This window comes from Trematomus bernacchii, unplaced genomic scaffold, assembly GCF_902827165.1.
Source record: "Trematomus bernacchii unplaced genomic scaffold, fTreBer1.1, whole genome shotgun sequence".
Taxonomy (NCBI): Eukaryota; Metazoa; Chordata; class Actinopteri; order Perciformes; family Nototheniidae; genus Trematomus; species Trematomus bernacchii.
Genome location: NW_022988043.1, coordinates 8,411,153 through 8,423,624, shown reverse-complemented (window position 1 = coordinate 8,423,624; position 12,472 = coordinate 8,411,153). Strand labels below are relative to the sequence as shown.

At 39.3% G+C, this 12,472-nt stretch overlaps 1 protein-coding gene across 1 annotated transcript in view; it reads right to left on the bottom strand.

Moving 5' to 3' along the window:
* Positions 1 to 12,472, bottom strand: part of ipo11 (importin 11) — a 115,413-nt gene that overhangs the window by 91,166 nt on the left and 11,775 nt on the right. Inside the window, exons 6-12 of the mRNA XM_034118473.1 lie at positions 12,118 to 12,250; positions 11,219 to 11,277; positions 6,170 to 6,218; positions 3,627 to 3,697; positions 3,283 to 3,475; positions 1,850 to 2,002; positions 1,375 to 1,418 (exon numbers count right to left, since the gene is read on the bottom strand). Of these exons, the coding sequence (XP_033974364.1) occupies positions 1,375 to 1,418; positions 1,850 to 2,002; positions 3,283 to 3,475; positions 3,627 to 3,697; positions 6,170 to 6,218; positions 11,219 to 11,277; positions 12,118 to 12,250 (702 nt within the window). The remainder of the gene's footprint in view (positions 1 to 1,374; positions 1,419 to 1,849; positions 2,003 to 3,282; positions 3,476 to 3,626; positions 3,698 to 6,169; positions 6,219 to 11,218; positions 11,278 to 12,117; positions 12,251 to 12,472) is intronic.

The following is a 12,472-nucleotide window of genomic DNA, read 5'->3' as shown; positions in this document are numbered from 1 at the left end:
GAGAAAGAGAGCAGAGAGGACAAAAAGGTGGATTATTTGACATAATTGATTGCGGAAGTCATTTTGTTTTTCTCCCAGCTCTGCCCATTCTTAGCAGCCCGCTTTGATTAGGTTGGACACGCAGTGATTCTGAGAATGATTATCACATTAAAAATTAAAGTCAGTGAATACCCTTCGATATATACACAAAGAAGAGCTTCATAAAAAAGAGGCTCATGCACAAACACAGACACACAATGGCAATCAATGCCTTGAGGTTCCAGAGATAATAAAAATCTATGAGAACTTGTCAGGGGATACGTGTGTTTGTGTGTTATAAAAGAGAAAAGGTAGTCAACACATCTTCAGCAGTATATTGGTTTAAGATGTCACAAAAAAATCGATATGAAATGAAAGGTGTGAGAAATCTGAGAAAATTGATTGAGAAACCTCATGAATACATGATGTGTTTAATGAGTGCACATGTGTGTGACATCTCAAAGCATGTACTGGAGGTTTGACCTTCCCCCCCCCCCCTCGGTAGCCAGAGGTCAGGTGACACTTCAATACAGCTTCACAGGATTAAGACAAACACAAGCACTTGTTCTTTAGGAAATAAATATAGACAGGTGGGAATATTGATAGGGGAAGGTCACCTGTAATCAGCCATTAGAATTGGTGACCATGGGAGGATTAGATGGATGGTGACATTTGATCCATGAACCATACTGAGTACAACAATGTGTTAATAAGAGGGTCAAAAGAGGGTGTGCACTGTGTGGAAAAGGTTCCTGTTTTATGAGTGTATTAAATAAAATATAGATTTAACTCCTGCAACATTTAAATGTATCCTTCTTAAGGTATATCTGCAGAATTGTACATGTATCGTTGCAATTCCTGTATGCCAAAATGTGTGTGGCAGCTGGTTATAAATGAAGAACTTTTTCTCTTTTTCTTTTTAGGTCAAATGAATAAACGGCAATGCTCTACATTATTATTTATTTTAAACAGCAGAGCAGAGGGATTTCATCTGAAGTGATGAAAGCAAGGAGATGTGGCTCAACACAAAAAAGAGAAATGAGGGGTATACAGAAAAAAAAGAGGATTATGTCATGACTCAGAAAAACAGCTGAAGACAAACCACTGCCTGAGATATGAGCAAAAGCCTGGGGGGCCACTAACTGTTTTATGATGCTGCAATGTATACAGCCTGCCCAGTACCACCGCATAAAACACTTTAAATGTTGAAAATATATCACACACACTAAAGGGCATTTGTAAAAAAAAAAAAGAATAATAATAAAATTGGAATAATCTTCTCTTATGGTTATTTTAACAAAGAAATGTTTCAAGGGTGGAGTATGTGTGGATGTGTATGCCTACATGTATACTTACTCGTAAACTGTATTTCCAAGAGTCTCCACCGGTTTCTTCAACAGCTAGAAAAGAAAATAAGTCTCAGAGCGGTGGTCCCATGCAGAGCATTAGCAGAAGAGTGGCTGTCTATGGAGGACTGTCAAGCTAATAATAGTACATGACTGAACTATATTCTGAGATGGCAAATGGTTGTCTTTTAGAAAATGCTGGTCTGAATTACAAACAGTGATTATTTTCTATGCAAAAGTCCAAATGTGTTCTTAAAAACGTTCTGATTCATTACGGAACTGAATCCAATTGCTTTATTGCTTTAAATAGCAGAGCATGACCACTGTTGATGTTGGTTAAAGTTTGACTGTGCAGTTTATCACATAGAAATGTAGAGTTGGCTTCCTCCCTATTCTGGACTGAACCTGTTAACACCGGCAGCCTGCAGGTCCAGACAAGTCTGTATTTTTGGATTAGGCCTGTGTATCTGGGGATGTGTTATTACCAAAGCTCTCAGGGTCCTCTTCCCACATTGCCAACTCTTCCTCTGTGAGGAGGAAGTAGTGTGAGACTAGTCTGCGTCCAATCTCTGTCAGTGTGGGGTGTGTGAAGAATGCCGTCTTGATCTTGTGAGCCTCCAGACTCTCTGGTTTACTGTCTGAGGGCGGGAGAAGGGAGGGGGAAGAAAGAAAAGAGAAAAAATAGAGATTGAAGGAGAGATGGAAATGTTATCATCCGTTTATCTATTATACCAAAAGTCCTCTAATAATAGCACTAATAGCTTTTGTTGGTACTTATCTACTCTTCAGAGGTTAATTTTTTCCAATTTTTGGAATTCACATTTCAAAATGATATGGTATATATTACATTTTTAAATATAAAAATAGGCTGCATGCTCAAAAGGCTTGATTTCAGGCAAAAGCTTTTTTTTCCTTCTCGTTTTAAATGGGGAACTAAACATTAATATAAGCAATGTTGGTATTCTTCTGTAGGCCATTTCTTGTCTGTTTTCTAACATTAAACATACTATATTGGTTTATTATGTTGTTATGACAACATTTATATTCTCTGCCAATCATCTTGCCTTTTCAGTAAACATTTTAAATATTAAAGAATATTTTTTTAACCGCAAAAACAAACAACACCAGCAGTTTAGGGGGGGGGGGATTCTGATATAAAGCAAATATGAAAATTGAACTTTACTTTCAAAGCTAAACATATACTCAAACCGACTGATTTCTCGTCATTAAAACTTCCAAACCTCCTCTTAACCTGTGGCCTCTGAACTCGCGCTACTCTCACAGAACTGGGCGTGTGGTTGTTAAACTCTCAGACACACCTGTCCGTCTATCTGACTGACAGCAGGGGCCTAATAAATAATTCAGATGGCTGTTCGGAGCTGAGCTAGGTCAGTCATTTCCCTGTTTGGAAATGGAAAGCAAACCTCACGTCGAATTTAGCTCTCCCGCAAAGGCACACTTAAACATTTGACTGAACCATGTACACGAGGACCACAGTATGGCTCACTCTGAGAAAGATTGCATCCAAGAAAGATCTTCAATAAGTCTCACCAAAGACGATACTAGCTGGCAGAACAAAGACGGAGTGCTGTGCTCCACAGCTAATGAAGCACTGGAGGCTTCTGTCAGCTTGAAATAAACATGAGCCTTGGTGATGTACTGTGGCGCTCAGTGTTGTGTTCTTTCAATCACTGTCAGTGATCAGCTTTGAAGAGCTAGTGGCGTTTTCTGTTGGCCTTAGAATCATAGACTTGACATTCAGATTTGATTTGTCTGGCTTAAATGTTTTCTTTCTCCTCATTGATGTCTGCAAGTATTATCACTCGTCTACCGTGTACTTTACTCTCTTGGGTTGTCGTTTTGTTCCTTTTTATTCTAAACCCTTATTGCCCCCCTTTCCCACGCCGTCATATCCTACCCTCGATATTCTTTGAAGGTTTGTAGGCTTCATTCTTTACAATCATCTTGATGAGGTTCATGCACTGAACAATGAAGCGTTCAAAGGTCACTCCCTCTCCTGCAGGTGTGAACAGGTAGCTGACGGCAAATTCCAGGGACCGCTGGATTAGGGGTATGAACGCACATGGATGGTACTCCAGGAAATCTAACAACTACATGAGGGGGAGAAAGAAAAAACCAGAAGAAGGACAAACATTTGTTAGACGATATAATTAGTCTGCAACATCTTTGAATCAAACATACAACTAATTCATAATTGACAAAACAGAATTTTGTCATTTATTGATATACAAGTCAACTCACAGTTTTAGTGTACAGTATGATCATCTTCTCCAGCTTTTCTCTGCATGTGCTGTCTGGACCAACCTGTCGACCTGAAACACAAACAGAAAACTCAGGGTTGATACACAGCAGTACACCTAAAATTATATAATAATCTTTAATATTTGGCAATTATTGTTCAATCTAAATGTGTTAAATATCTGCAGATTTTTTTTGCGTTAACAGGGATTTAACAGTGGCAGAAAAAAAGCAACTTTTTTGATTTTTTTTTTCCTTAATTATTTAGCTTATGCCTTTTTAAAAAGGTTCGCTGCACTGTCTGATCTTGTCTTATCAACATGATGGACCCTATGTAAAAGGGTACAAAAAAACGTGAACCGAATAAATATGTATGATAATTATTACAAGCAGGAGAGTAAGGGAAGGAAAAAGTGTCACATAAAAGGAATAAAAGTATTCTGATTTACTAGTAGGAACTTTTCCACGTTGTTAAAGGTGAAATGTCCACCTCACGTTGCCGCCTTGTAGTGGTCCCATGGGCCCATTACACATTGGTGTATATAATAAAGTTAACTTATAAAGGAACTAAAAAATGACCATGAATGACTCCCTACGTTTGTTGTACAGTTTCGCTCCATAAAACCAATCATGATGCGAGAGCCAAAAAAGATTCCCCTGTGGTTTACTCCCTTGTCGGCCTCATTGATGAAACCATTACGGTCTCTGACTTTCCTCCAATAACTGTGAACAGCCAGGGTCATAGTTTCCTCTCCCTTTATACACACATTCATTTCTATCAGCCACTGCTCATTCTAAGTGACACCAGATTGATGAAAAAGGTTAGCTGGCTCAAAGATCACTTTGTCTTCCTTCTTTCAGATTTAAGGGGGCAAAACAACGTTGCATTTTATTGACCTTCTGTCCATGTCAATGTCTCCTTGTTTGCAAGTGCAGTGAGCACAGCTGGTGAGCAGGTGTTGTGTAAAGTCATCAAAGTCATTGAGGTCACACATTTGAACCAATGAAACATGTTAATACAATCTATGGACTGAGATCAATAAAGAGAATGGAGACAGAAAAGAAAAATATGAATTATTTATGACAAATTCCAAATAACCTTGAAAGAAAATGTTGTGACTGCCAGAAAATGGATAAGTGGCCTCAGGTGGATGATAGACATCTAGCAGGGAGAGCCAGACATCTTCATGGACCCAAAAGACTGCCCCCAAAAAAAAGCCAGTTTACATAGCTGACCTTATCATTCTGTGCAGAGCTGATTTTCTCCCCAGCCCGGCTGTGAGCTGCAGTTCCCATATCTGCCCAAATACCAACAGGACTCCTGTCTCCATTTCCATCAGCAGAGTAAATATTGGAAGTGATATTTGTTGCAGACATCTGCTACTACGGCAGTTTTTAGAGTCGTGTCTGACATTTATCTTTCACTCACTGGGTGTTGTCAGGACAAACTTCCATTGAAAAGAAGAAAGGAGCAGTGATAGTGAAATCCAACAGTGAGCTAACACAGCTGCCATTCAACTGGGCGGCTAGCTACCACTCAAAAGGGTGTCACTTGTTGGGTGTCTCATCGCATAAACTTTCCCAAGGGAATGATTTTATAAACTCAGGAACTCTACATGCATTTCAACCATAGGCTACACACTTTAGTTCAGGAACTAAAAGATTGCATAGTATTGCATTGTTCAGACACTGTCATAGCGTGTAATGCTTCATCTACACTTTAAGGAGAACATTGGCAGACTCTAGTATCAATATCAGAACGAGGGAAGGACATAACTTGCCGTGAGATTAAGAGAGAAAAGAAAGAGTAAACAGGAACAACTTCAAGAGAGCAGGTGCGAAATTGAGAGGCAGTAATGGTTAAAAGAGTGAGAATGATAGAGGGAGAACAAAAATGAAGGACATGTATCACACTAAAGCACATATAACTATAAGGATGTCTAAAGTGTATATTAAGATGGGGAAATGATTGTAAAAGACTAATGTTGGGCAGGAGCACAGTAAGGGATCACTTTCACACAATCCAACAGAATATTGGTGGATGAGACTTACATGTTTTGCTTTGAAAGGAGAGACAGAAAGGTAAGAATAATTTATAATTTTCAGACAGTTATCGCTTGAAGCAAAGAAAAGAAAAAAAATAGATAAGAAAAACTAAAATAATGAATAGTGCAGAATGAGGTCAGGTCACTATCAGAGATACAGGAATACATATTTAAAGCATCCTTAACCTGCTCTCAGGAGTACAAAGATTGTCATTCCTTGAGTCAGACTCACACATGCCGTGGGCATAAGTTGTACTTAAATGTTATAGACGTATAAAAACCAAGCCCCTAGCATGACTTGGCCTGAACTTTAATTTGACACATTATGCTTGCTTTCATGAGACCTTGACATTGGGTATCTTCTCATTAAGCCTTTGAGTAGGTGAGCCTTCAGTATTCTTTAGATTAGGCACCGGTAACTATGTTTGTTTACTGAATGGAAGAGCCTCGGATCAGAGATGCAGCAAAGATAAAGAGACAGATAAAGAGACAAGTACTCACAGCATTCCAAGAACTGCTTTAGCCTCTCAAACACAGCGTTCAGGAAACCCTGAAAGGGAAGAGATGAAGAGAGGGCGAGATAAAGTTTAATGTCTTTGACATTTCAGCAGTTGAATCACTTGTGATTGCATCACCAGTATTGCTCAGAAGCAGATATATTAACAAGGGAATAACTTTAGTGTGTGTTGCGTGTGTTGCATGTGTATCAATGCAAAGGCAAACCCGCCTCTGTACTCAGAAGTATAAATAAAAGTGCCGGCTTCACATTATGAAAGAAAATCTATTTCTGGGGCCTGGTGCAGATGTGGCTTAAGATAGGAAATGAGATGATAGATGGGGATACAATCGGTTTAGTTTTGCCTCAATGTTCAGCCATGAGATCAACAGCACTTTCTTTAAATCACACACCCAGCAAGCAAAGCCTTCAAGTATAGCTCCAAACAGAATTCAGTGAAAAAAGAGGGGTCACAGAGAAAGCTGGGAGATGTTGGAAAACAACACTCACGACAGGCAACTGTTAAGATAATGGTGGGATTAAGAAAAGAGGGGGAGGCAAGATGGGTGTAAAAATAGAGGGATAACAAAAACTGAAATAGAACATGGAGGAAATGCTTAAGCAGAAAGGAGTGCTAAGAGAAGTTTTCCGCTGAATAAAAAAAGGTTTGACAACTACAGAGTTAGAGAAATGAGGCTCCTGGCAGTTCTGGGGGAAAATAAGAAGCGAAAGTTAAAGGAAATGAATGGCAGCTAAATGGATTGCGCTGTTAAGAATTGACAAATCGAGACAGACAAGAGTTCGGTGGCCATAGAACGGGCATGTCAGCAGTAATTAAAAAGTTAAAAAGTAGTTTGTACAGAGAGAAGAGTGTTAACTAAACCACCGAGTTCAGTTAAGAAAGAATTAAATGAAAAAAACAGTGGTTAACAATTTAAGATTTAAGTTGGTGTTTTTTTCTTTGCGCCGTGCGGTCAAGTTTGAGTGCACTGACTTGCTCCAGGTTTAGAATGATGCAAAATACAGTTTATTGCTCAACTGAGTCATATAATCTGTATTTTGCATTAAAAATGACAAAAAGATGCTTGTTGTTATCTACTGGATGTTGCGAACCCACATACTGAGAAGCAGACCGATATATATCTACAGAACAATCTGTTTGTTTCTGATCAATTGAGATCTATTCTACCCCCCCTGTAGTGCCTGTTTGACAATCAAGCCAGCAAGATTACCAGTCATTCAACTGAAAAATGCATTTTAAAATGTATCACTGTGGCAGACTGTGTGAGAAATTACAATGCTCCTCATTCTCAGTGGCAGTGTGTTCCAACTCCCCGCTGTTCACTGCAATGTGCTGATTAGAAACTATAAACAGTGTGAAAACAGTGGCTTTAAGGGTCAATAACTTTGTATTTGTGCTCCAAAGAACAAAACAAGCATTTTAATTTGCCTAAGACAATTCTCAAGTTGTATTCAATTCAGAAGAGCGGCATATTTCACAAATGAAGAGCAAACTACAATATGTTGACGTTTACCGCATAATCCAGCCTAAAAGCAACACAGTTGCTGCTGCCTGCGGTACTTAAAGCTTAGAATTGTGTTTTGTTTATTTAGTTTTTATTTGCTCACAAGTTTGTGTGACACCGGAGTTGCAGGAGAAAGAAAAAGGCTGGAACTGATATTTAACCTGTCTCCTGTGCTTTGATTGGTCAGTAGGATGTGTTTTTTTTTGTGTTGACCTCTTTTGTTTTGTTTCGCAGGACAAGTTACCCACCGTCATGGGACTAAAAACCCAGAGTACAGTCCCTATTTCTAGTGATATTTGTAAAGATGATAGAAGTAACCTGTGAGCGGAGGTAAAGTGTTATAACAACACTGGTTGCCATTTCCAAATAATATTAAAACAAATTTCAATGGATAAATGTGCCACCATAAATAACCAACTTCCAAAATGGGTCAATAACTTTGTATTTGTGCTCCTCACATGCCATCCGTGCTCAGGGGCTAAAGATTGATTTTGAAAGTCAAAGTACACAAAAACAACCAATTAGGTTGCTAGACAATTCACAGCCGATTGCACATCATGCAAATATGTGTCTGGCTTATTATTAAGATTCACCGTTACAGTCCGACGTGCTGGGGACAGCCGGCTGAACCACACGACATGACTTTGTTTATCAAAATACTCTTACAGATGGGATCCTTTTTCTGCAGGAGGCTAAATACTTCTACAATAGGGAACCTGCATGTCCTTTCCCTAATCAGAAATAACCTGAATTCAGATTTTAAAACTAACAATGTATTATAATGTAGCAGTTTTCTCTGCATCAATTCCCATGACAAGGCGGAGGGAAGGAAGGAAGAGAAAATTGATATCTCATCAACAACTTGATTACATCATCAATAAGTCGGATAAAAAGAGCACGTTTAAACCATCACATGAACATACACACATCCAAGTGAAGCAACAATAAGCAAAACAACCATCACGCAACCTTCAGCCTGTAGGCTAAAAGTTGTCTCATTAGTAAAATAATAGAGCGTGTAAACAAAACTACTGCGGTCATAAAATGTCTTTTCCATCTCCTAGTTGACAGGAAAGAACGAAAAAAACAAATGAACCAATAAAAGAAAATATATGAAGAGAAACAAAGTCAGAGAGACAAAGAGAGCGCAGTAGCAAAAAACTGACCTTAATTAATGTATATATGGTATTTCAAGGATAGATAAAGCCAAACAAATAGTTTTAAAGTTTTAAATATCAATTATTGTGTTTAATACTTTCTAAATCCATCATCACTTGATCACTTGATTTATTCAAAAAGATTTGATGTTTTGGTCACAAGATGCTTCTGAAGACACATTTAAGAGGATATCTTGAAAAAGGTCCCTGTGATTGAAATGTAAACTCTTTATAAATACATCGATGCATTTCTTTAAAATTGGACTCTTGGGGAAATGATTCTCTGCACCACACAGAAACCAAATAAGTGGTGTGCATGTGGCCTTGTTCTCTTTTGATCAATCCAGGTAAATATATACTTTGTTGTTTTTGGTTTGTGAGCTTCCTTTAAAAAGGGACCTATCATGCAAAATGCACTTTTGTACGTCTTTTATACATGAATACGTGTCCCCGGTGTTCCAGGGAACTCACCAAGTGTCAGAAAACACAACCCTCTCTATTTTCCTCCATACCCAAATCTCTAAAAAAGGGGCTGCAACGGATCTGATAAAAACTGATCCAGATTTGAACACTGTCCTGACGTCAGGACGGTGGCGCTACGGCTATTGGGCCAACTCTCCACCTATCAGGGGAATGTGGGGTTGGGCCACGGCCGGCCATTGCCGCTCGAAAGCGCTGGAGACGCTGTAGTACATATGCCAGGCCTGTAAGTGGCGCTGTAGTCTGCCACAAAAGCAGCGAAGAAGACTTCCCGCCCATAGTTACCATGGTTACCCTTCTGTTTATTCTCCGATGTGGCTTTTTTTTCTCCCTCCCCGAGGCAAGCGTTTGCTCCCGCTGCAAACGCTTGCGGGGAGGCAAGCACTGTAATTCTCTCCGGTTAGTCCACCAGCAGATGACAAACACCCACCTCTCCGCCTCTTCCAAGGAACGAGGGGACCGTGCGGCAGAGTTTCAGTTTCAGTTACTTTCGCCGGTCAAGATGTCCGTTAAAGTTTAAATCTTCCGGACAAAATTAGAAAAGTGCCGGTCAAAGGTCTTCTTTGTTATTTATTGAGCTTTAAAACAAATGAATAACGACTCTATATAATAAAACAGTAGGACGGAGATCTCTTTTTCTCCCCCTCTTCTGACAGCCCAGCAGCTGATCAGAGCACGGCTCACCTCTCCTGCAGGGGGGCGTGGTCAGCAGAATCAGACCCGTAGACAGCAAACAGCACATAGAGCGAAATGAGGCATGGCTAAAATGCATGATCTGTTTGGTATTTTGAAAACAGAAACGTATAAATATACCTTATATAGGTGTGGCCCCACAATATATCATTTAAATATAGCATGATTGGTGTCCTTTAAATCAAGATTACTCTTTGATATGTTTAGCACCACTATTCATGCGTCTTGAATCTTGAACTTAAGTTGTCTATTACCATCATTTCTTTGTTCATTTGTTTTAGCCTCATTGCCAGCATTTTATTGGCCTTATTACCTGACTATTTTGTTTTATTTGACAAATGCTGTTTCTTCATGTTCTTGCAAGTGTGCTCTGCAAAGTCACAGAGGCCTGTGATGTGTCACACTCATATGTCTCTTTTTAATATTTGTAGACTATTTTCAGCTTTTTCATTAATTCTTCAGAAGAAGTCTTCAGAGTTGACTTCTTCTTTCAATCCTCTCCATCCTTTTATCAGTTGAGGAGCCAATTATCCATGGCTTTAAATGCTTCCCATACTATCTAAATGTTTGATACTGACTCTGTATTAAGAGTGAAATTATGGCTTTTTTTACATAAATGAGGAGGAAAACATGTATAAATTACAGCGGTATTACACAGTGCACTGTAGAAACAACTTGAGATTAGTGTCCCTTAAAGCCATCCAGGTGTCATTAAAAGCTTCAGTCCTGGTAAATAATTTAATCCTAAATGCATCCAAGCATTTATTTTCCTTTGTAATGCAAAAATAAGAAAACAAACTCTCCCTTTCATATATACTTTGTTACCTAAAACCTTATTTATCTGAAACATTTAATGCTATGCTTTCCACAAACCTTGATTGGCAAAACAGGAAGTAGTCAGAATCTGCGGCTGGGGCATTTTGTTTAAATGATTCCATTAGCTCTAAGCCATGGGGGAACCAAAACCAGAGAGATTTAGCCTAAATTGAATTAACAGTTTCATGGTGTTGGACTGGAGCACAGGGTGGGAGAAGAGCTCTATTTGAAGCAAGACAAAACACTTTCAATCTTCCAGACCGTTCACATATTGCACACTATGATTGGAGTCATTTTCAACTCAAAACACCCACAGCAAAAATGTCAGCTTTCCAAAAACTATGAGAGGTTCTTAACAGCCACAGCTGAACTTAAGGCTTACCATCACTTCCATATTCTGTTGTGGCTCTTGAAATCCAAAAACTGTCAGCTTGCGTAGCACTGAGGAGGGGGGCAGATACAAAAACAATCAGTATGCAGGATGTCACTAATTGCAAATTAAACACCACTTAATTTAGTTTCACAAAGTACTTGCACATATGAATAATTCCAGAAGTTCACAAAATGCCTTCTTAATTAAGATTTCTTCGTTTAAATCATGTGATCAATGCAAAAGGATGGGCAGTCAGTTGTTGAGGCCATGATTTCCTTACCAGTTTGTATTTATAAACTAGAAAATGTGTGTGACTGAACTTTTACAGCTCTTCTCCCCTCTAGCTGTGATGTCACTAAGTCTTAACGAGCTCTCCCATACACACCCATTATAAAAAGTGAAACAGTGTGAAGTTTTCACAAAACGTAAGCTGCGACTACCTGAGAACCGTACTAGCTATCAAAATATATCAAATTAGTCTAATAAAGTCCATAGTCTCGGGAACCGATTAAACTTGTAATTTTTGTTCTACATTATAGTATGCGGAATCTGTATGGGGTCAAAGTGGGGTGTTTTTCTAGCTCTGTTCAAATGGATTTCCCATTCATTCCTATGGGGCAAATTATCGCAGTTTTCTGCAATTTGCGTGAAAGCGGCTAGGCGAATCTCTTATAAAAACATAGCAACCCGATCCCGGTCATTCCGCACGTTTTGATGTGTTTTTTGTGTGTTTCGTGTCAACGCTGCCGGAAGAGTAGCATGACAATATTTGTGGCGGAAGAAGGAGAATAAGATGGGATAAGTATGTTGAATACTAGACTGTGTGTGGCTTCGCCAGTCACACAGAATCAGCTCTGTGAATTAGAATGCAGGTGTGTCGTGTTTATGGGCATGATCGCAAATGTTACCTTTTAGAGAGAGCAGCGTTCTCTCCAGTGAGCCGAGGGCTGCCGCCTCATCTCTGGCATAGATCTGCTGGAAGAAGGTGTCGGTGTGGTGGCTCCACAGAGAGCAAGCAAAACTGTAGATGCCCGACGCCAGCTGCCAACATACACATAAAGAGCACAGTCAATCACACATGAAAATATTCTGGATCAGTGATCACATTTAACAGGCATTCGAGGTCATTCTGGTGAGAACATGGCCATGAGTCGCATACGATTTTTCACACTAGATTTACCTGTGTGCAAACCATCCCTTTCACATCAGAGACTCGCTCATTTCCCGTGATGCAGATGCAAATACAAAAGCACTTCCACATAA